This window comes from Choloepus didactylus, chromosome 1 (assembly GCF_015220235.1).
Source record: "Choloepus didactylus isolate mChoDid1 chromosome 1, mChoDid1.pri, whole genome shotgun sequence".
Lineage (NCBI taxonomy): Eukaryota > Metazoa > Chordata > Mammalia > Pilosa > Megalonychidae > Choloepus > Choloepus didactylus.
This window is the reverse complement of record NC_051307.1, coordinates 200,692,564-200,714,521: the sequence shown is the minus strand read 5'-3', so window position 1 is coordinate 200,714,521 and position 21,958 is coordinate 200,692,564. Positions and strand designations below refer to the sequence as shown.

The 21,958-nt window shown below is 40.7% G+C and overlaps 1 protein-coding gene across 7 annotated transcripts in view; it reads left to right on the top strand.

The window, feature by feature from the left end:
- Window positions 1-524: 524 nt before the first annotated feature.
- Window positions 525-21,958, top strand: part of CDC25A (cell division cycle 25A) — a 31,980-nt gene continuing 10,546 nt past the window's right edge. The window contains exons 1-12 of one of the 7 annotated variants that reach the window (XM_037849975.1): window positions 525-1,071; window positions 2,083-2,159; window positions 3,294-3,336; window positions 4,029-4,065; window positions 4,558-4,656; window positions 6,743-6,862; window positions 9,347-9,481; window positions 9,990-10,064; window positions 10,902-11,075; window positions 12,821-12,919; window positions 16,194-16,256; window positions 16,384-16,482. In XM_037849975.1, coding sequence (XP_037705903.1) covers window positions 902-1,071; window positions 2,083-2,159; window positions 3,294-3,336; window positions 4,029-4,065; window positions 4,558-4,656; window positions 6,743-6,862; window positions 9,347-9,481; window positions 9,990-10,064; window positions 10,902-11,075; window positions 12,821-12,919; window positions 16,194-16,256; window positions 16,384-16,482 — 1,191 coding nt within the window. In that variant the 5' untranslated portion in view covers window positions 525-901. Of the gene's footprint in view, window positions 1,072-2,082; window positions 2,160-3,293; window positions 3,337-4,028; window positions 4,066-4,554; window positions 4,657-6,742; window positions 6,863-9,346; window positions 9,482-9,989; window positions 10,065-10,901; window positions 11,076-12,820; window positions 12,920-16,193; window positions 16,257-16,383; window positions 16,483-21,958 lie in introns of all 7 variants that reach the window. The other 6 variants (XM_037849977.1, XM_037849972.1, XM_037849981.1 and 3 more) reach the window with 6 other exon arrangements.

The window sequence follows — 21,958 nt, the reverse complement described above, 5'->3', positions numbered from 1 at the left end:
GCCAGGTCTCCAGGGGCTCTGGCCTGACTTCTCTAGACTCTACATTCCCTCACGGTATGGAGCGCGCGACCAGGAACAAGGCGGACGCAGCCCAACGGGGTAAAGAGATGCCAAGACTGCCGCGCGAGCCCTGGAGGGAAGGTGCGGGGCGGGGTGAGAACTACGCTTCCCAGCATTCAACGGGTCAAGAGAAGGTCTTTTGGTCTCGGCCGGCACCTCGCAGGGTCTGCTGGGAGTTTTCATTGACTTTTGCGCCCCCTCTCGTTTCGACCCGCCCGGATCTCCTCTGGGCCCCGCCCCTTTCCGAGAGCGGGTGACCTCGTAGAGCCCCTCGATCTGCTTCCTTCCTCCCCTCTCATTGGTCCAACCTCGCTGCCATTCGAGAGGAAGAAGAAGAAGTTGTTTGCTTGATTGGTGGATTCCGTTTGGCGCCAACTAGGAAAGGGAGGCGGGTCAGCGGCGGACCCCAGTGAGCAGCTACTAATGAGAAAGGCTTCTTCCACTGTGGCAGTCCGAGAAGGAGGTGAAGACCTGCTTGGTGTTCTTTGAGAGAAAAGCTAAGTGTGAGCCCGGGCCGTTGCCTCGCGGCTGTCGCCCGCCCTCCCCTGCTGACCCGCCGGGTTTGTTTGGATTTAATCTTCTGGTTGCTGGTGCCCGCCCGCCCGCCGGCCTCGCGGGGTAAAGTTGGGGACACCCGTGCGTGTGGCTGGCGCCTGCCGGATCCAAACACCCGGCCGCGCCGCTTCCCCGCGGCGGCCGCGTCCCTGAACCGAAGGGACGTGTTTGTGTTTGACCCGCGGGCGTCGGCAGCGAGGCGCGCGGCAGAAGCCGGTGCCAGCGAGGCGGGGCGGGCGCAGCGGAGGCGGAGGAAAAGGGAGCCCTGGGGAGTCTGGGCGCCGCCATGGAACTGGGCCCGGAGCCCCCGCACCGCCGCCGTCTGCTCTTCACTTGCAGCTCCCCTCCGACACCTCCGCCTATCGTGAAGGCGCTATTCGGCACGCCTGCCGCCGGAGGGCTGTCGCCTGTCACCAACCTGACGGTCACCATGGACCAGCTGCAGGGGCTGGGCAGGTAAGGAAGGGGCCTGCGAGCGGCGCCCCAGGCTGCGGGCCTGCCGGGCGGCTCTCGGGAAGATCTGGCTGGGAGAGGGGCGCGATTAACCTTCCTGAGCTCGCCGCTCGGGGGCGGCACGGCCGAGCTCCGGGCCGGCCATGTGCACTCTCCTCCCGGGCGGAATGTTGGGCGGGAGAGGCCGTTCGGACCCTCCAGAGCCCCACTGAGCCCCAAGCCAGGCCCGGGAAGGGGTAGGGACGCTCCGGCTTTTGTCACTTCTTTTGATTGTCCTGCACCCCCCTTCTCTTACCTCCCTATTCCGGGAAGCTCTTTGGAATCTGTCCCGAAGGGTCAAAATTATGCCCTTCTGGGCACTCACTTCACCCTTTGCCGAACTTCGCAGAATCTTAGTTTTCTGTGAGCTTTGTTCCTTCCCAACAAAGGGGCGAGCATTTTCTTTCCAGGTGTTGGTGCAACAGCATCTCAATTCCTTGTCCCATGCACATTCTTGATGTTCACCCCGTTGCTTTACAAGGCCAGGCTTTCACTCAGCTTTCTATACTGGAAAGCTTCCTGGGCTTTTCCTTGTGGTGTAAAAAAAAAAAAAAAAATAGGCATCCAACAATGTTTCTGGTGATGCTGCTTTCTCCCCCAGTCTTGGGTATCCCTCTTTCTAACTAAGCACATGTCTTGTTAGTTTCCCAACCTGTGAAAATTCATCTTTCATCCCCACTCCTAGTAGAGTGTCTAGAAGACATGTTGTCGTTTCAGGAGATATTCCAGCATTTGTTGTACTCCTATCATACAGTGTGGTCCAGGGCCATACCACCATCTGCTTTCTCCTCTCCTTTTATGCTCAAATGAAAATTTGGTGTAGCGGGTGGAAAAATGGGATCCATGGTGTGGCCTACAGGTAACAATGGTTCATGGCAACCTGGCCACTTGCTAATCGTGTGGCCTGCTTCCTGTATGTAATCTTTAATTAAATCCTATGAATAGCTCATGTAGAATGATTTCTCTTGGTTGCAGTGAGTATGAGCAGTCTCTGGAAGTGAAGAACAGTAGCAGTCTGCAAAGAATGAGCTCCTCTGAGTCTACAGATTCAGGTATTCTTTCAGCCTTTTCAACATGTATCATGGGGGCTGGGAGGCAGGGCTGGGTTTGTAACACTGGTGATTTGCTGTAACAATGACCTTTCACCAAAGGACTTAGTTTGGTGAGTGGTTGAGATAGCACAGAGAAGTCATGGCATTAGGTGACAGACACCCTTAAGAACAATTCAAAGGAATCCTTGTGTCAGTTTATGATGAGGGAAAACAAGTTCAAGTGTCTGTGGCTACTGGGTCTTGGAGAATGAGTAATATGAGCACCATACCACTGTAGGGGCATTTAGAAAATCTCATTGATTAAAATGTAGAATCAAATTATTGGAAGTAAAATGAAATTGAGTGAGCTTGCTCTGGGGGAAAGGTACCAATGCATTTTCCTCTAATTCATAAATTCATGCTACTGTGGGATTTATCTGTATTTGCACAAATAAGAGCATTTGGAGCACAGATGCTTTAGGTTAGAGGACTCAAGAGCAAATGTCTTTAAATGTAGGCTTCTTGAAAACTGGGGATGGGATTATGTGTGGCAGTTGGGGCAAGCGAGAATAACAGTCAGGAGTTGACACCTAATTTTCCTATGAGGTTGCATAGATGTCCATTAGGCAGGCACTGGTGGGTTTGGGCCATTCTGAGACTGGCATGTAAGTAATGCTAAGCAGGGTCTCCTTTGCCCTACTGCCTTTGGGGAGATGGACCACCTTCCTTGGTGCCATTTTGTTGAAATACTTACCTTACATGTCATTTGACTTATGATTTATGTTTTCCAAACCCCAAATTTATGCATGCAATCTGACAACATAAAATATTTAAAATCAAAACTATCCAGAAAAATCAGCTACTCATTTTTTCTATAGTTGAAACTCAGAGAAAATTATCTGAGTCACCTCCATCTGAATAATTAAACAATCATGGTGTGAATCAGTTTAACTCACCTCCTCACCTCCTATTTCCCATCTTGGTAATTGCAAGTAGGAGAAAAGAATCAGTAGATAGACTACTATCAAATAAACTAGACTTCAATTCTGACAAAAGTCTAGGCTGTGAGTCTTTGTTGACTTGACTTGTAGAGTAATTAAGCTACAGTGATTGGTGGCAAATAGAAACTTTTTTCTTTTTTTAAATTTCCCACAGGTTTCTGTCTGGATTCTCCTGGGCCCTTGGACAGTAAGGAAAAGTATGTATCCACTGCTTTTAAATGTTTGTGCTTTAGGAAAAGTTTTTCTTAATTTTTAAATGAAATTCTCATGCTCTGCCCTGGAGTCCTGGATTGAGCTGTCTCTAGTCAGACTTCCAGATCCTGTAAACAGTCTGGTATTTTTAGAGATCAGTGGTTTATGTCAACAATTTACAGAACCATCCCTCCATTTTAGCTTATAATTTGGTGTTCTGATCAGGTCTTACCCAAACTCCTTCTCCACTCTATGGCATCATATCCTTGAAAACGCTTGTGTTTTAAGAGATCTGGGTTTGCTTTTTTCACTTAGATGCTGCATGTTCAGTGTATTTGTGAGTGTGAGAACAGGACAGCCACTTATCCCTGACACTCCAAGTCCAGATTCAAAATAACTCTCCTCCGAGACCTTCCTTAACCTCCATTCCCCAACCTGCCCCCAAAGCCAACAGCTCCTGACCCTGCAGAGGTAGTTGAGACCCAGCCCCTGGGGTCAGCATCCTGGCCATCACTGAGGATGCAGTGTTCTAACTCCCATTCTACCTTTGCACCACATACATTTCAGGGATTTGTTTTTCCATTTTACCTAAAATGGGAGTCTGTCCCCAAATTAGAGGCTAGACACGTATTGATCTGCTAATGAATATATCCTTATTTGCTTTATTCTCATTGTTTACCTTCTGATCTTTTTGCAGCCTTGAAAATCCCATGAGAAGAATACATTCCCTACCTGTAAGTTAGTTTCCTTTTGTTTATTTCGAGTTGATACTAATATTATCTGTCCCCTTAGTTTGTGTGACCTTGATTTGAGACCTTAATTTACAGAGTGAAGATTCCTTTTCGTTAATCTTGGGCTTATAGATGAGCACTCGAGACATGACTACCTAAAGAAACTTCAATAGCAGCTGCCTCTTGAGGGCTTGTCCTCCTTCACCTCTGGGTTTTATGAAACCAGGAAGGGTTCTTTTCATGCAAATATTTTAGGGTTGATTTGCTGCCATAATCCCTGCTGAAAGGACTATAGGCTTTGTTGGGTTAAGTGTAAAGCCACATAGTGGGAACCTCTGTCTTGCATTCTGGCAGCATGGAGCCCTGATCACATTTATTGGGTATCTTCTGCACTGTGCAAGGAACTAGGCCCCCCTTTTTCTTTTGAGAACTGGGTTTTCCATTGAATTTTTTCTAACATACTCTAATTATTTTCTTTTTCTATGTTGATAGCAGAAGTTCCTGGGGTGTAGCCCAGCTCTGAAGAGAAGTCATTCTGATTCTCTTGACCATGATGTCTTTCAGCTGATTGACCAGGATGAGAACAAGGAAAACGTGAGTGTGGCATCAATGTACTAACCCAGGGTGGAGGTAAAACCCACAAATGTCAGTAGCTTACAGGGAAGTGGCTGGGCTGCTTTGTGAGAGATTGACTAAGGTTTAGCCAAAGTCAAGCATGATCTTTGGAGTCAGAGAAAACTAAATTTGAATCTTGTTGCTTACTACCTGTGTGCCCTTGAACAAGTTACTTCTCTTTTTAGGCTTCAGTTTCCTCATCTGTAAAATAGGAATAGCAGTGCCTTTTAGGGCTGTTCCTAGATTTACGTGAGATAGTGCATATACAGCTCTTAAAATGGTGCCTGTCATATTGGAGTTGCTCAGATTATAGCTCTTAGAAGTAATTACATCTATAAGTAGTTTATCTGGGAGAGTCTGCTCAAGTCTTTCTTGCCTCTTTGTTGTGACCTTGGGATGAGCTGTGAGCTCAGGAAAAGGCTTCTTGGTAGTATTTGAAACAACAGTTCAACAGGTTCCAGGAAATCTCAGGGTAATGGAAATGGTGGCTTAGAGGGCCAGCTCTTGATTATCTATCCATAAGGTCTATGAACACTCTTGTCTGGCTTCCTTTCTTGTATCTGTTAGGGTACCTTGCAAAGGGCAGCATGTGAAATGGTTGAATTAGCTCAACTTTTCCAGCCTTTCTCATCTAAATCTATTTATGCCTCCGTCCCTTTTCTTTCGTTCCTGTTTCTGAAATGTCACTGTTTATAATCCTTATAATCATTTACGCTTAGTGCAAAACCTACTGCTTTCATGAACTTCCATGGTTCGATATGCAACTTGCAAAATATGGGGGAGAGTTACAGAAATAAGTTCCTGCGGGAACACTCTGCTCTCCCTGCCTTGAGTGCTTAGAGCACTGCATTGACCCCTTATAGTGCTTCCTACCAAACAGGCCAAAGCTGTGCCAATGCCTGATTTTCCACCAGACTCGGCTTCTCCCAAGGTTGCCTGCCTAGAGATTTGTTCTAGAGGGGAAACAGCATAGGATGGTGGTTAAAGAGTTCCCGCTCTGGAGCCTTCTGGCCTGGCTTTGTGACCTTGGGCACATCACTTAACTTAAGTGAAATGGAGTTTTCCTTATCTGTTCTATGGAGATAATCAGGTGACATTTGAGAGTTAAATGAGTTAATGCACAGAAAGTCCTTAGTACTGGGTTGGTATATAAATACTCTAATATTAACTCCAAGTGCTTAATGATAAACTCTTAAGTGGATATTTCAGGGTAGTGGGATTGTGGGCATTTTTTCTTGTATTTCAAGATTTTCCATAATGCAGTTATACTTGTTTTCTAAACTTTTTATATTAAAGTCAAACATAACAATATACACCTTAAGTGTACATCTTGATGAATGCTTACAAATGAGCATACCTATGTAACCACCACCCCCAAAGCTCTTTCGTGCTCCTCCCGTCAGTAACCATCTCCCACAAAGGTAACCACTGGCTGAATTTTGTCAGTGTAGATTAGTTTTGCCTGTTTTTGAACTTTAAGTAAATTGAATTATGTAATACATATTGTCACATCTGGCTTCTTTCACTCAATATGTTGAGATCCATTCGTGTTGTTGAGTAAACCACTAGGCTTTTTCTTCATTGCTTTTATCATGTAATATAATGGTTTTAAGTAGGAATATATTGTCTCTTGTTAGAAGAGGTGAAAATTATAAAGCCCTCAAGCAGATACAAAACTTCGAGTGAAAAACTTGGAAAGTGAAAAGTTCAAGGTCATTATCCTGATGTAGTAATTTTCAAGACTTGGTAATGACATTGCTTTAGATTTTGGGAAGTTTGTGATTTAGCTTTTAACTCATTGTGTTTTATATATCTGGCAGAGAAATTGTGTTTGTTAGAAAATAAAGTCGTATGATAGGAGAAAAAAATGCTGCTTTAGAAGTTAGCCATTGACAGGGTCTTGGAAATGTGTTAGTTAAACAGATGCAGTGCTGGAATTAGATCAGAAATAGGTAGACACTTAATTTGGAGGCTGTTACAAAGGTATCTCACCCAAGCTGCAGCTGAGGCCCTAGAGCTGATTTTCATGAATGGTAGAAGATGTCTCGACTATACTATCTTACAGGAATCCTTTGAGTTTAAGAAGCCAATAAGACCTGCATCTCGTGGCTGCCTTCACTCTCATGGACTTGAGGAGGGTAAAGATCTCTTCACGCAGAGGCAGAACTCTGCCCCAGCTCGGATGGTATGTGCTCTGACTTTCAAAGAGTGGTGGGAAAGGAGAGTTAAAGCATCCTCTTTAACCTGGAGCTGAAGACATTATACTAGTTCTTGCTATCTTTACCTTAACTCTGTCTTTTGAAACTAGACTTTGAAACATTCTTGGTGTTTTTGCTGTGTCTGGAGAGCAGTTAGACAGAAGCAGAGCGAGACATGGTGTGTTTGAAAATACTGGACTTGAGCAAGGAAAATTTGCCTTTTGTCAATTCTGGGAAAATAATCTGCAGGCATCCTGGTTTGTTCTAAGTGCATGTGTAGTGAGATTATAGCTCTTACTTAAAACTTGCTCTTTTTTGATGCATCCTGAGTGCTGGAGGTACTTCTTAGTGGTAATTTTCTTTGGAAAGGGCACTTAGCTTCTTTCAAAGGTGGTTTATTAATCATTATTATGGATTCCAGTGAACTCACTGCCTACAGGCTTCTTGGCAGTATTTGGAGTCACTTGTGTCTGGGCTATTTGCCAGACAGTAAGAGACTATCATTATTTCCAAGGTTTTCTACTGGTATCTTAAATTGGGTCAATGGACATCATGTGTAGACTTGAGAGGCCCAACTTGAGCAAAATATGAAAATAGTTGATTTCCAGGATTTTCTGGAAATGAACTTGGATCTGAAAATACAGCCTTCTAATCTGGTTTGTGGTTTGAGGTTCAGGTTTAGCCAATATTGCTGCTGTGTCTAGCATTCCACAGAGCAGTTTTACATATGCATTGAATCTTCATAAAACTGAAGTAGCTGTAGTTACCCCATTTTACAAATAAGGAAAGTACAGTCAGGTTGCTTGCGTGATTTACCAAAGGGCACAGATAAATAGAAGACCAGGATTTAACAATCTCCAGATACTCAAGTACCCCTTTGGGTGCTGGGTATCAGAAACTATATCTTTAGTGCCTCCTTGGAGACCAGAACACTAGCGCTTCCTATGATCACTTGGCCACCCCTAATTTTAGGTGCTGAGTATGCAAATTGAATGAAAGCCAATGCTAATCTCACTGGTTTGGCTATGGATCATGTCAGAGGGTATTTCTTAGATATCCTTGTGTTTAGTTGCCAAGCCACCATCTGTTTATACATAATGGCTTCTTGGTGTGAGAATCATAGAGAAAGAATTAGTTCCTATCCAGAGATAGAGATCTAGACTTACCAGTTGTTTTCTATATCAAATCTGTATTTAAGGATCCCAGAACAATGTCACACAAATTGGTATTATAACATGGTGTGTGTACCTTCAGAAGGTGCTGCCCCATGAGGTTATCCCCTCCCCCCACCCAGGCTCTACTGGCTCAAAAACTGCCAGTTTGCTCAGGGAGTGCCCAGGTGCACCTGCTGAGGACCAGAGATGGTCCAGAACTTGCTTTATGCTGGGGAAGAAGAGCTAGTGCCAGAACCAGAGTAGGCCAGCTGCAGAGGAGATTCTTAGGTAAGTGATCCAATCAGAAAACCAGAAGTCCACCTGATGACTAATGCATTTGTACCCAAGAGGGATTTGGGTGTTCTTAAGGATTATTTCTAGGGCCATCATGTTACTGTGAAAAAATATATCTCTGAACTTTTTTCCCCTAGATAAGAAATAATTCAGAGTTAGCAGTGTTTATCCTTGGATGGTGGCTTTATGAATGATTTTTCTAAATTTGCTATATTAAATTTGACTACATACACACACATACACACACACACATACACATACATACATAGGATTGCCTATTGAAGTACCCCCACTCTTATTCCAGGAATGATTCTCTCTGCTAAAGTGAGTGTAGTGTAAATGAAATCTTGGGCTTTGAAGTCAAACAGGCTAGTTGTGTGATCTGTCATCTTGGTAACTTCTCTTAAGCATGAATTTTCTTGTTAAATAAAAACAAAGGCATTAACTACCCTTTGGGTTGTGAGCCTCAAATGGAGTGAATTATACATGTAAGGATTATACCATAGTGTCTGTTGCCCAGTAATTCTTCAGTTAAAAATCAAGCAGCTGTCATTATTTCATCTAGACTTTCTAGAACCAGCCCTCCCTTTATTTCCCTCTGGCAGAATACATAGGCATTCTCTAGGCCATTTTCTGTCTTCATAGGGACTTTCATCTTCTCATCCTTCTTCATTTCAGCTGATTATCATAGTACCACACCAATCGGCGTTCACCAATTACAGCCTTCCGATAACATAAAAACTTGTTCTTCACAAGATTCCCAGATCCCCTTGTAAGGTGAATTGCTTCTGGGTTCATTTTGCATGAAGGCTTCTTGACCTGACCCAACTCAGGGATGTGTCGGGGCATCAAGTCATTTTTAATCTCATAATACATTTTCCTTTGTTTAGTAACTGCTAAAATCTTACTTTTTATAATGAATATAATTCAGTATGGTTTTCTTATAAACGTAGTGACGCATGTAAGGGCATCAGCGCCAACCAGGGCTCTCATTTATTAACAGCCATGAATTATGTCTTGTAGCTTTCCTCAAATGAAAGAGATAGCAGTGAACCAGGGAATTTTCTTCCTCTTTTTATGCCCCAGTCACCTGTGACTGTCACTCTTTCTGATGAGGATGATGGCTTCATGGATATTTTGGATGGAGAGAATATGAAGGTACTGTGTGTGCGTGTAGGTGTGTGTTCCTATCCATCCCACTGACTACCCCTGGAGAGGTTATGTGAAAAAGGACAGCGATCCCCAGGGCTCAGGTTGGCTGAAACTTTGTTTAATTGGTGAGAACTTATTGAGACTCTGTTCCTAGCCTGATTGAGTCCTGTGGAGGGTTCAAAATAAGACATTGAAATGTTCCTTATCAGGAACATGGTCCTGAAAGAGCTGACAATCTTATTTTGTATAAGAGACATGAAGCAAGAACAGTGTGGGCTAGCTGCCACATGGTTAAAGCTAAAGGGACTAAGGATACCTCCCCACATACCCTCAGGGCTGTCGCTTATAGCTGTGGTCTAATATCTTCTGACTTTAAGGTGCAGGGTGGATTGGTGGTGGGGGATAAGGGGGCATTAGATGCTTTCTATACAGTCCTGAGAGTCACACCTAAAGCATTTAAACTAATGTTAATCTCTACTGGATCTTTTAAAATCCAATTTTCTTCTTTCTTTAGAATAATGAGGAGACCCCGTCATGTATGGCAAGCCTCTGGACAGCTCCCCTTGTCATGAGAAGAACCATAAACTTTGTAAGTTGTTCCTTTGTATCTACAGGAATCCTAGATTAACTGGCTTCTAGGACAGGGTGGGCCAAGAGTATGCCCTTAACAGAACACTAACCCTTTGGCCCATGCCACCACAGGAATCAGAAATTGTTTCATTTGAGATTCTATCTTCAGGTCTATGGCCTTTCCCTCTTTGACTGGTCTCTAGTGTTAGCTAGTGTTTTTTTTTTTTGACTAAATTTAGTAGGTCTTTTGGAAAGAAAAAAATTATATATGGTGTGATAATGCTTGGGAAACGGGCTTTCAGTTTTATGAACTGGGTTTGAAAATCATGATCCAAGAATTGAGGGTCCTTACAGTGGGGAATTAAGTTTTCCTTCCACAAATAGTTATTGCAAACTCACTATTGCTGGGAGATGTTGGAGTTGTGGTTTCTGCCCTTGAGGAGCCCACAGTTCCCTCTGTGAATCTGTTGAAAGCAGTGGATTCCCTTCAAAAAAAATGCTCCCAGCTCTTCTAGGGTTTTCTGAACAGCATTCCATTAAAATAAACTTCAGAAAAATTAGAGGGAGAAAATTCTTGAATGGGAGAGCAGAGATGGGAATGACGTGCTCTGCTGAAGCTATCGGGGACGTTTTCAAGGAGGAGGTGACATGCTGAAATTTTAGTATCAGCTTGGAAATGAGTGGTTTACTGACCCTACAAGAGTTGTGGGACTAGATGAGAATGGATGGTGTTTTTCCTAATTTAGGATAGATCTTGCACCATCTCGGGAAGTCCTTGGTCTGTTTTCTCATTTGCCTTACTATTCAAGTGAGCAGGCTTTAATGAAAGACATCCTGTCTTGGTTTTTCCCCTAAGGGCAATCGATGCATGCTGTTCGACTCCCCTTCCACATGTAGCTCCTCCACCAGGTCAGTGTTGAAGAGACCAGAAAGATCTCAAGAGGAGTCTCCACCTGGAAATTCAAAGCGGAGGAAAAGCATGGCTGGGGTCAGTTCAGAAGAGGCAGCAAGTCCAGAGAAGCCCCAAGAGGTTAGTTTGGCAGGTTCTTTTTTGTCTTAGGGGGGTAATACTGTATTTTGCAGTTTGAAAACTTCTATTGGTTCTTCAGGTTCTTTGCTGAGACTTTCTGTTTTTGTTTTTGTTTTTTATTTGTTTCAAACATGTTCGTAATTACCTGTCAAAGCATTTTTATGGCAGCTGCTTTAAAATCCCTCAGACAATTCCAATATGTGTCATTTTGGTATTGACATTTGTTGATTGTATTTTCCTATTCAAATTGAGGTTTTCCTGGTTCTCAGTATGACAGTGATTTTTTTTATTGTAGTCTTTATATTTTGGGTATTACAAGACTCGAGATCTCTGTAAATCTTCATCAAGTTGGCTCCTGAAGTATTTTTGCTTTTTAAATTTTTTTCCTCAAACAAAGGTATTTGTTGATTTGTTTGTTAGATGATCAACTAATTTTTTATTAATTTTTTTGTTAGAGAAGTTGTAGGTTTACAGAAATATGCATAAAAATAGAGTTCACATATACCACCCTGTTAACACTTAGCATTAGGGAGGTATATTTGTTATAATTCATGAAAGAACATTTTTATAATGTACTATTAACTGGTTAATATAGTTTATACAAAATCTGAAATAATGGAAATTGTTTATACTAAATCTAAACTCTATAGTTTAAGTAAATCTAAAGTTAATATATTCAAATATTTTGGCAATACATATTATGTGTGTTTTGACATATTATTAAAAAGCATGCAGTAATATAAATGTGCATCTTGGTGAATTTTTACAAAGTGAACACTCCCCCATACAAATCTCCCATGGTCAGGAAATTGAGCATTACTAGCACTTCAGAGCCCTTCTTTGTCTCTCCCACAAGTAACATTGTCCTGAGGTCTTACACTATAGCTTAATTTTGCCTACTGAATTTTATATATATGGAATATGCTGTATAGACATGTTTAGCTTTATTAGAGATGTTGTAGTTTTACAGAACAATCGTGCAAAAAATATAGGATTCCCATATACCACCTTGTTGTTAACACCTTACATTGGTGTGATACTTTTGTTTCAATTGATGAAAGCATATTTTTGTAATTATTCTATTAACTATAGTCCATGGTTTAACTTAGCGTTCACTGTGTAGCACAGTTCCATGGAATTTTTTTTTTTTTTTTTAATTTTTATTCTAGTAACATACAACCTAAAATTTCCCCTTTTAACCACATTCAAATATGTAATTCAGTGCTGTTAATTATGTTCACTTAAATTTTTGTTTAGTGCCTTTTTTGGGGTCTTATTTAAGAAATCTTTACCTCTCCACAATTAGCACTTTTGACATGACCTGACATTTCCTTGCTGTTGTGACTAGGCATTTCAGGTTTATCATGTACATTTCTTGTCCCAGACATGAAGTTGATCGCTTCTTCAAAAAGCCCTGCCTCACTGTACTTGTAATCTTTTTAATGGATAGAGCTGAGAAAAACATTTTTTGAACATAGCCCTACTTTTAACTCTCCATTAAAAAAATAATAATAAAGGGGAGAAAGCTAAGTTTCAGAGCAACTCAGATGCTGAAATAATAGACCTACACAATAACTTATATTCATTTTTTTAATTCCTACTTTAGTAAAATAAGAAAAAAGTCTTTATTTGCTGACTATATATGCTAACATTTTGTTCTGTTCCTTGTGACGTGTTCCACGTGAGTGTTTTCAGAAGCCCTGTTCAGAACCTTGGCCTCATTCTCAACCTTTGATTTGTTACAGATTATTCATCAGTCTTTATCCCTGGCATCTTCCCCTAAAGGGACCATTGAGAACATCTTGGACAGTGACCCACGGGACCTTATAGGAGACTTCTCCAAGGTAATTGCACACAGATGCAGTTGATCTTGCTGGATGATGTGGGACATAGGGATACCTGGAACCGCATTTAGCCTTTCTCCCTCCTGCAATGGCCCTTGTGCTTCCAAGGGGGCACAGTTTGAAAATTTTAAAGACAGGGAAACTTGGTGGTTTCTCATGATCAGATTTATGTTGGTCTCTGTAAAACTGTAGGCTTTGCTGATATTGATTGGGGGTTTAAGGTAGGGAGTCAAACACCATTCACTTTGACTCCAACTCAAAGACCAGGCTCTCTGGGGACTGTATTTCTGATTATAAAAATGGTAATACAGACAAGTAAAGAAACAGAAATAAACTAGGGTCACTGCAACTATATGTCAAAAGGTTTTCTTGGAAAGTCCACAACTGAGGCTGAATTTCTTCATTGTCCAGAGAAGCAGTGGCCTCTGAGGGAAAAGTTTCCCAGGAAGGTTCAGGGGAAGATTGGCTGATGGCCCAATGTGCTGCAGGGAAGGGTTGAGCCTTTGAGTTGTGGGGAAATACACGAGTGGCACAGGGAGTATGTCCATGCAACTTATTTAGCTAGATATGACTTGAAGATTACCAGATCAGTCTTTTATTCATTAATTAACATTTATTGAAGCACTTAGTGTATGTTAGGCACTGTGGAAGATTCCAAAGTAAGTCTTAGTTCCTTCCCTCAAAGAACTCAACACGTGGTAGGAGAAGGTCAGATATGTCACGTACCACACAACGGATTGAAATAAATGTCTGTGAGATGTAAGCAGTAGGCTAAGGGAATGTGACAAATGTAGGGGGTGGGGTGGGTTTGCTCAGCTAGTTGTTTAGGGAAAGTGTAAGTTAGGCCATTGGTATTTTAGCAAGGTAGAATTTGAGGCAACAGGAAAGTTTAGGAGGTGAAAAACAGGATGATTCCATTCTGAAGGCAAGAGCAAGTCAGAGACCTGGATGTGTCCTTGCAGTGCTGTGGAAGTTTCCCCCACTATGGGGAAACCTCAGCTTGAATCACTGCTGTTTGTTGACCGTAAGAATGGCCCTGCGCATAGCCACAGGGATGGCCGAGCTCTTGACTTGGCTAGTTGCTCTAAGGGGTAATTGCTGATGTGCCTGTCTCCTCACCTCAAGGCTGGACCAGGTCTGGTTTTTTCCAAACCCAGTGCCTAGCACCTTTCTAGAAATAGCAGGTGCTCGGTCAATGAGTGAAGTGGGCTCTCACTGTATTTTTAAGTATTGTTCATATTGTGGCTACTGAGATGAGGAATGATGGCAGAAACAGAAGGAAAAAGAAACAAATCAAGGTTGCTGGATTCAAACATGACTTACTGGCTAGGTAACCTTGGATAAGGTGCTTAAGATACAGATAATATGCCTTTATAGGCTTATGCAAATTAAATGTTGAGATGTCAATGAAGTGCCTAGAAGAGTGGCAGGCATAAACTACTCAATTAGTGTGTTTACTTCTTAACAGATTCTTATCAATTCTACCTCTTATCAGGCGAGCAGTATGAATGTTGTGTGACATTCACAAATAGTCACTTGGTGCATTTTTTTTATTTTGAACTACTTTCAGTCTTACAGGACAGTACAAAAATAATACAAACCCCGTATGGAGAACTCCGACATACCCCTCCCCCCATACCCAGATCCACCAACTTCAACATTTTGCCACATTTGTTGTATCATTCTGTCTAACCATCTTATCAGCCTAGCATCCATTTTCTGAACACTTGAATATAGATTGTATACATTGTGCTCCTTGAACATTGAATACTGCCATGTACATTTCCCAAGAACAAAGTCATTCGTTTATATAACCACGACCAAATGCAGTTCAAGTGAAGTTCAAGTGATTTAGCATTGATATAAAGCTCACAATCTGCATTTCAACAATGTCCCTTTGAGCTTTTTCTCCTCCCATGCTAGATCCCATCCAGGATCATATAATGCATCTAATTGTCATTGTCTCTTTAGTTGCTCACTTTTTTTCTTTTTATTTTTAATTGTAGGAGCATACATACAACATAAGCCTTCTGGTCTCAACTACTCCCAAACATACCATTCAGTGGGAATAATTACATTCACAGAATTGCAGTACCCTCACCACTTTGTTACTAAGACTTCCCCGTCTCGCCAACAGAAGTCCTACACCCATTATACATTTTCCCTGCCCTCTTCCATGCCCACACCCCCCCACACAAACACACCAGTCCCTGGCAATCTGTATGTTTAATGTCTGTTTCTGGGAGCCTCCTTGTTCTCTATTTTCTTTGCAGTTACCACAGGGATTAAATTTAACATCCTATATCTAGAACAATCTCCTTTGCTTTGATGCCGACTTCAATAGCATGCATAAACTATGTTCCTAAACCCCTCCATCCCTTCACCTTTATCTAGTTTTGTCACAATAATATGTTTATGTATTATGAGTCCAAAGCCACTGAATTAGCATTACATTTTTTACATTTTCCTTTTAGAGGCTGTAGGAAGTAAAAAGTGGCATTTCAAACCAAAACACAATACTTTATATTTATTCTCATTGGAGATTTTTAGTTCTTTGTGTGGCTTTTGATCTATTGTCCGTTGTCCTTTCCTTTCAACCTGCAGAACTTCCTTTAGCATATCTTGCAGGGCTAGTCTAGTGGTTACCCACTCCCTCAGTTTTTGTTTTCTTGGGAGTGTCTTAATCTCTCCCTTGGTTTTCAAAGACAGTTTTCCAGATCCAGAATTCTTGAATGGCAATTTGTCTCTCTTCTCCTGCTGGGACTCCCACAATGTGTATATGGGTACTGTTGATTGTGTGCCACAGGTTCCTCAGGCCCTGTTCACTATTTATTCTTTCTTCTGCCAGTTCCAATCTGTTGTTGAACCCCTCTAAGGAATTTTTAATTCTGTTACTGTGGTCTTCATCTATTTGGTTCCTTTTTTTTTTTTTCCTTTTTTAACTTTTTTTTTTTTCTCGAGCCTTAACATATATACATAGCAGTGATAACTTTCAATGTAGCATATCAAAGAACATCATGGGTCCCAGTTCCACAACTTCAGCCATTTCCATTATTGTAAAATATAACATACTTTAATGTAGGCTTTTTCTTGATTTGGCATTCACCGTTACTATAATCCTTTAATTGTTTTATGGAGCTTTGAGAAAGATGTTTTTGCCAGTTCTTGCTGGGTTTTCAAAGCTTTTGGGGGTGGGATGGAACCCAGAAGTGTTTTACTCTGCCATTCTGATTGGGGCAAGCTAATAGTTACTTTTTTGTTGTTTTTATTTTAGGGTTATCTCTTTCACACAGTTGCTGGGAAACATCAGGATTTAAAATACATCTCTCCAGAAATTGTAAGTAAACCCAATACATCTCTCCAGAAATTGTAAGTAAACCCTTTGGAACTTGCCACATATACGTTATATGAATCTAGTTGTTTCTGGCAACCAAAGTTGATTCTCCTTGGCTTTCTATCTGCAGATGGCATCTGTTTTGAATGGCAAGTTTGCCAACCTCATTAAAGAATTTGTTATCATTGATTGCCGATACCCATATGAATATGAAGGAGGCCACATCAAGGTATGAATTTTTTTTTTTAACTTTTTATTTTGGAATAATTTGAAACTAACAGAACAATTGCAAAAATCATACAAACCCCATACAGAGAACTCTAATTTACCCCACCCCAGCAGGTATCTAGATCCACCAGTTTACTATTTTGTCACCTTTGCCGTATCTATCTTCTGAACATTTGAAAGCAGGCTGCACGTAATACTCCTTTAACACATAGTACTTCCCTGTACACTTACTGCAATAATATTCATTTATGTAATTACCTTTATGTAGTTATCAAGTTCAGGAACATTAATTTTGATATAAGGCTTACATTCTATTTTCCAGTTTTTTCTTATGTCCTAATAATGTCCTTTTGAGCCTTTTCTCTTCCATTCTTAGATCCCATCCAGTATCATGTATTGCATGTAACTGTCCTAAGTCTTTAGTTTCTTTTTGTTTAATTGTGGAAACATATATACAACATAAGTTTTCCCATCTCAACTCTTCCCAAGCATACCATGTAGTGGCATTAATTCACAATGTTTCAGTACCCTCACCACCATCCATTACTATAACTTTCCTTCACCCTGGAAACCCTACACTCATTTTGTAGTAATTCCCCATTGCCCTTGTCCCCCCACCCCTGCTAACCTATGTTTTTTCTGTCTTTGAGTTTGCATCTTTTCTTCGTGGTTACTGTGGATTTAAATTTTAACATCCTAGTGTATAACAATCATTTGCTTTGATACCAACTTAACAACTTCAGTAGCAAACATAAGCTGTGTTCCTATATGTCTCTGTCCCCTCTACCTTTATCTATGTCTTGTCACAAATAACATTTATATATTATGAGCCCCAAACCATTGATTTATCGTTATATTTTATGCATTTGCCTTTTAGATCCTGTAGGAAGTAAAAAGTGGAGTTACAAATCAAAAGTACAAAAGTACTGGTATTTATATTTACCTATGTCATTATCTTTACCAGAGATCTTTATTTCTTCACGTGGCTTCAGTCAGTTGTCTACTGTCCTTTCCTTTCAATCTGCAGAACTCCCTTTAGTATTTCTTGTGGGGCCAGTCTAGTGGTGATAAAGTCCCTCAGCTTTTGTTTCTCTGGGAATGTCTTAATCGTCCCTCATTTTTAAAAGACAGTATTGCTGGATACGAAATTCTTGGTTGGCAGTTTTTTGCTTTCAGCACTTTAAATATGTCTTCCCAATGCCTTCTTGCCTCCATGGTTTCTGATGAGAAATCAGGACTTAATCTTATTGAATCTGCCTTATATGAGACACACTGAGTCTCTTGTGGCTGTCAGAAGTCTCTATTTTTGGCATTTGACACTTTGATTATAACATGGTGCAGTGTGGGTCTACTTTGGAGTTCATTAAGCATCTTAGGTGTGTATATTTGTGTCTTTTGTTAAATTTTGGAAGTTTTTAACCATTATTCTTTGAATGTTGTCTCTGCCCTTTCTTCTCCTGGGACTCCCACAAGCATATATTGATACAGTTATGATGTCCCACACGTTCCTCAGGCTCTGTTCACTTTTTTCTTTTTTTTTTTTTAAAGCAGTTTTATTGAGATATGGACATACCATGCAGTGCATCCAAGTTGTACAATTAATGGCTTTTCATATGATCACAGAGTTGTGCATTCATTGCCACTATCAATTTTTTTCTAAATATTAAAGTTTGCTCATTCTATTACGTTCATATTAGGGAGATCATGCCATATTTGTACTTTTGTGTCTGGCTTATTTCACTCAACATAATATCCTCTAGGTTCATTCATGTTGTTTCATGCATCAGGACTTCATTTCTTACAGCTGACTAATATTCCATTTTATGTATATACACATTTTGTTTATCCATTTATCTGTTGATAAATAGTTGGGTTGCTCTCATCTTTTGGCAATTGTGAATAATGTCACCATGAACATCTGTGTGCAAATGTCTGCATCCCTGTTTTCAGTTCTGGGTATATATCTAGTAGCAGGATTGCCAGATCATGTAGAAGTTCTATACTTAACTTCCTGAGGAACCAACAAATTATCTTCCTCAACGGCTGTACCATTTTTACATTTCCACCAGCAGTGAATAAGTGTTCCTATTTCTCCACATCCTCTCCAATGCTTATAGTTTTCTTTTTAATAGTGGCCGTTGTAATCGGTGTGAAATGATAATCTCATTGTGGTTTTGATTTGCATTTCCCTTAAAGCTACTGAAGTTGAGCATCTTTTCATGTGCTTTTTAGCCATTCGTATTTCCTCTTTGGAAAAATGTCCATTTGTGTCTTTTGCCTATTTTTATTTTTTATTTTTTTTTTTAATCATCATTTTATTGAGATATATTCACATACCACGCAGTCATACAAAACAAATTGTACTTTCGATTGTTTACAGTACCATTACATAGTTGTACATTCATCACCTAAATCAATCCCTGACACCTTCATTAGCACACACACAAAAATAACAAGAATAATAATTAGAGTGAAAAAGAGCAATTGAAGTAAAAAAGAACACTGGGTCCCTTTGTCTGTTTGTTTGCTTCCCCTACTTTTCTACACATCCATCCATAAACTAGACAAAGTGGAGTTTGGTCCTTATGGCATTCCCAATCCCACTGTCACCCCTCATAAGCTACATTTTTATACAACTGTCTTCGAGATTCATGGGTTCTGGGTTGTAGTTTAATAGTTTCAGGTATCCACCACCAGCTACCCCAATTCTTTAGAACCTAAAAAAGGTTGTCTAAAGTGTGCGTAAGAGTGCCCACCAGAGTGTTCTCTCGGCTCGTTTTGGAATCTCTCTGCCACTGAAGCTTATTTCATTTCCTTTCACATCCCCCTTTTGGTCAAGAAGATGTTCTCCATCCCACGATGCCGGGTCTACATTCCTCCCCGGGAGTCATATTCCACGTTGCCAGGGAGATTCACTTCCCTGGGTGTCTGATCCCACGTAGGGGGGAGGGCAGTGATTTCACCTTTCAAGTTGGCTTAGCCAGAGAGAGAGGGCCACATCTGAGCAACAAAGAGGCATTCAGGAGGAGACTCTTAGGCACAAATACAGGGAGGCCTAGCCTCTCCTTTGCAGCAACCGTATTCCCAAGGGTAGAACTTATGGTAGAGGGCTCAACCCATCAAACCACCAGTCCCCTATGTCTGTGGTCATGTTAGCAACCATGGAGGTGGGGTAGGCGAATACCCCTGCATTCTCCACAGGCTCCTCAAGGGGGCACTACATCTTTTTTTTTTTTTTCCTTGTTTGTCTTTTTTCTTTTCTTTTTTTTTTTTTTTAACTTTCCCTTCTTTTTTAAATCAACTGTATGAAAAAAAAAGTTAAAAAGAAAACAAACATACAATAAAAGAACATTTCAAAGAGACCATAACAAGGGAGTAAGAAAAAGACAACTAACCTAAGATAACTGCTTAACTTCCAACATGTTCCTACTTTACCCCAAGAAAGTTACATAATATAGCAACATTTCAGTGAACTTGTTCCTACTACATCCATCAGAAATTAACAGACCATAGTCATTTCTGGGCATCCCCAGAACGTTAAATAGCTTATCTGTTCTTCTTGGATTATTGTTCCCCCTTCCTTAATTGCTCTCTACTGCTAGTTCCCCTACATTCTACATTATAAACCATTTGTTTTACATTTTTCAAAGTTCACATTAGTGGTAGCATATAATATTTCTCTTTTTGTGCCTGGCTTATTTCGCTCAGCATTATGTCTTCAAGGTTCATCCATGTTGTCATATGTTTCACGAGATCGTTCCTTCTTACTGCCGCGTAGTATTCCATCGTGTGTATATACCACATTTTATTTATCCACTCATCTGTTGAAGGACATTTGGGTTGTTTCCATCTCTTGGCAATTGTGAATAATGCTGCTATGAACATTGGCGTGCAGATATCTGTACGTGTCACTGCTTTCCGATCTTCCGGGTATATACCGAGAAGTGCAATCGCTGGATCGAATGGTAGCTCTATATCTAGTTTTCTAAGGAACTGCCAGACTGACTTCCAGAGTGGCTGAACCATTATACAGTCCCACCAACAATGAATAAGAGTTCCAATTTCTCCACATCCCCTCCAGCATTTGTAGTTTCCTGTTTGTTTAATGGCAGCCATTCTAACCGGTGTTAGATGGTATCTCATTGTGGTCTTAATTTGCATCTCTCTAATAGCTAGTGAAGCTGAACATTTTTTCATGTGTTTCTTGGCCATTTGTATTTCCTCTTCAGAGAACTGTCTTTTCATATCTTTTGCCCATTTTATAATTGGGCTGTCTGTACTACTGTCATTGAGTTGTAGGATTTCTTTGTATATGCAAGATATCAGTCTTTTGTCAGATACATGGTTTCCAAAAATTTTTTCCCATTGAGTTGGCTGCCTCTTTACCTTTTTGAGAAATTCCTTTGAGGTGCAGAAACTTCGAAGCTTGAGGAGTTCCCATTTATCTATTTTCTCTTTTGTTGCTTGTGCTTTGGGTGTAAAGTCTAGGAAGTGGCCTCCTAATACAAGGTCTTGAAGATGTTTTCCTACATTATCTTCTAGGAGTTTTATGGTACTTTCTTTTATATTGAGATCTTTGGTCCATTTTGAGTTAATTTTTGTGTAGGGGGTGAGGTAGGGGTCCTCTTTCATTCTTTTGGATATGGATATCCAACTCTCCCAGCCCCATTTGTTGAAAAGACCATTATGGCTCAGTTCGGTGACTTTGGGGGCCTTATCAAAGATCACTCGGCCATAGATCTGAGGGTCTATCTCTGAATTCTCAATTCGATTCCATTGATCTATATGTCTATCTTTGTGCCAGTACCATGCTGTTTTGGCAACTGTGGCTTTATAATAAGCTTCAAAGTCAGGGAGTGTAAGTCCTCCCACTTCGTTTTTCTTTTTTAGAGTGTCTTTAGCAATTCGAGGCATCTTCCCTTTCCAAATAAATTTGATAACTAGCTTTTCCAAGTCTGCAAAGTAGGTTGTTGGAATTTTGATTGGGATTGCATTGAATCTGTAGATGAGTTTGGGTAGAATTGACATCTTAATGACATTTAGCCTTCCTATCCATGAACATGGAATATTTTTCCATCTTTTAAGGTCCCCTTCTATTTCTTTTAGTAGAGTTATGTAGTTTTCTTTGTATAGGTCTTTTACATCTTTGGTTAAGTTTATTCCTAGGTACTTGATTTTTTAGTTGCTATTGAAAATGGTATCTTTTTCTTGAGTGTCTCTTCAGTTTGTTCATTTCTAGCATATAGAAACATTACTGACTTATGTGCATTAACCTTGTATCCCGCTACTTTGCTAAATTTGTTTATTAGCTCTAGTAGGTGTATCGTTGATTTCTCAGGGTTTTCTAGATATAAGATCATATCATCTGCAAACAATGACAGTTTTACTTCTTCTTTTCCAATTTGGATGCCTTTTATTTCTTTGTCTTGCCGGATTGCCCTGGCTAGCACTTCCAGCACAATGTTGAATAACAGTGG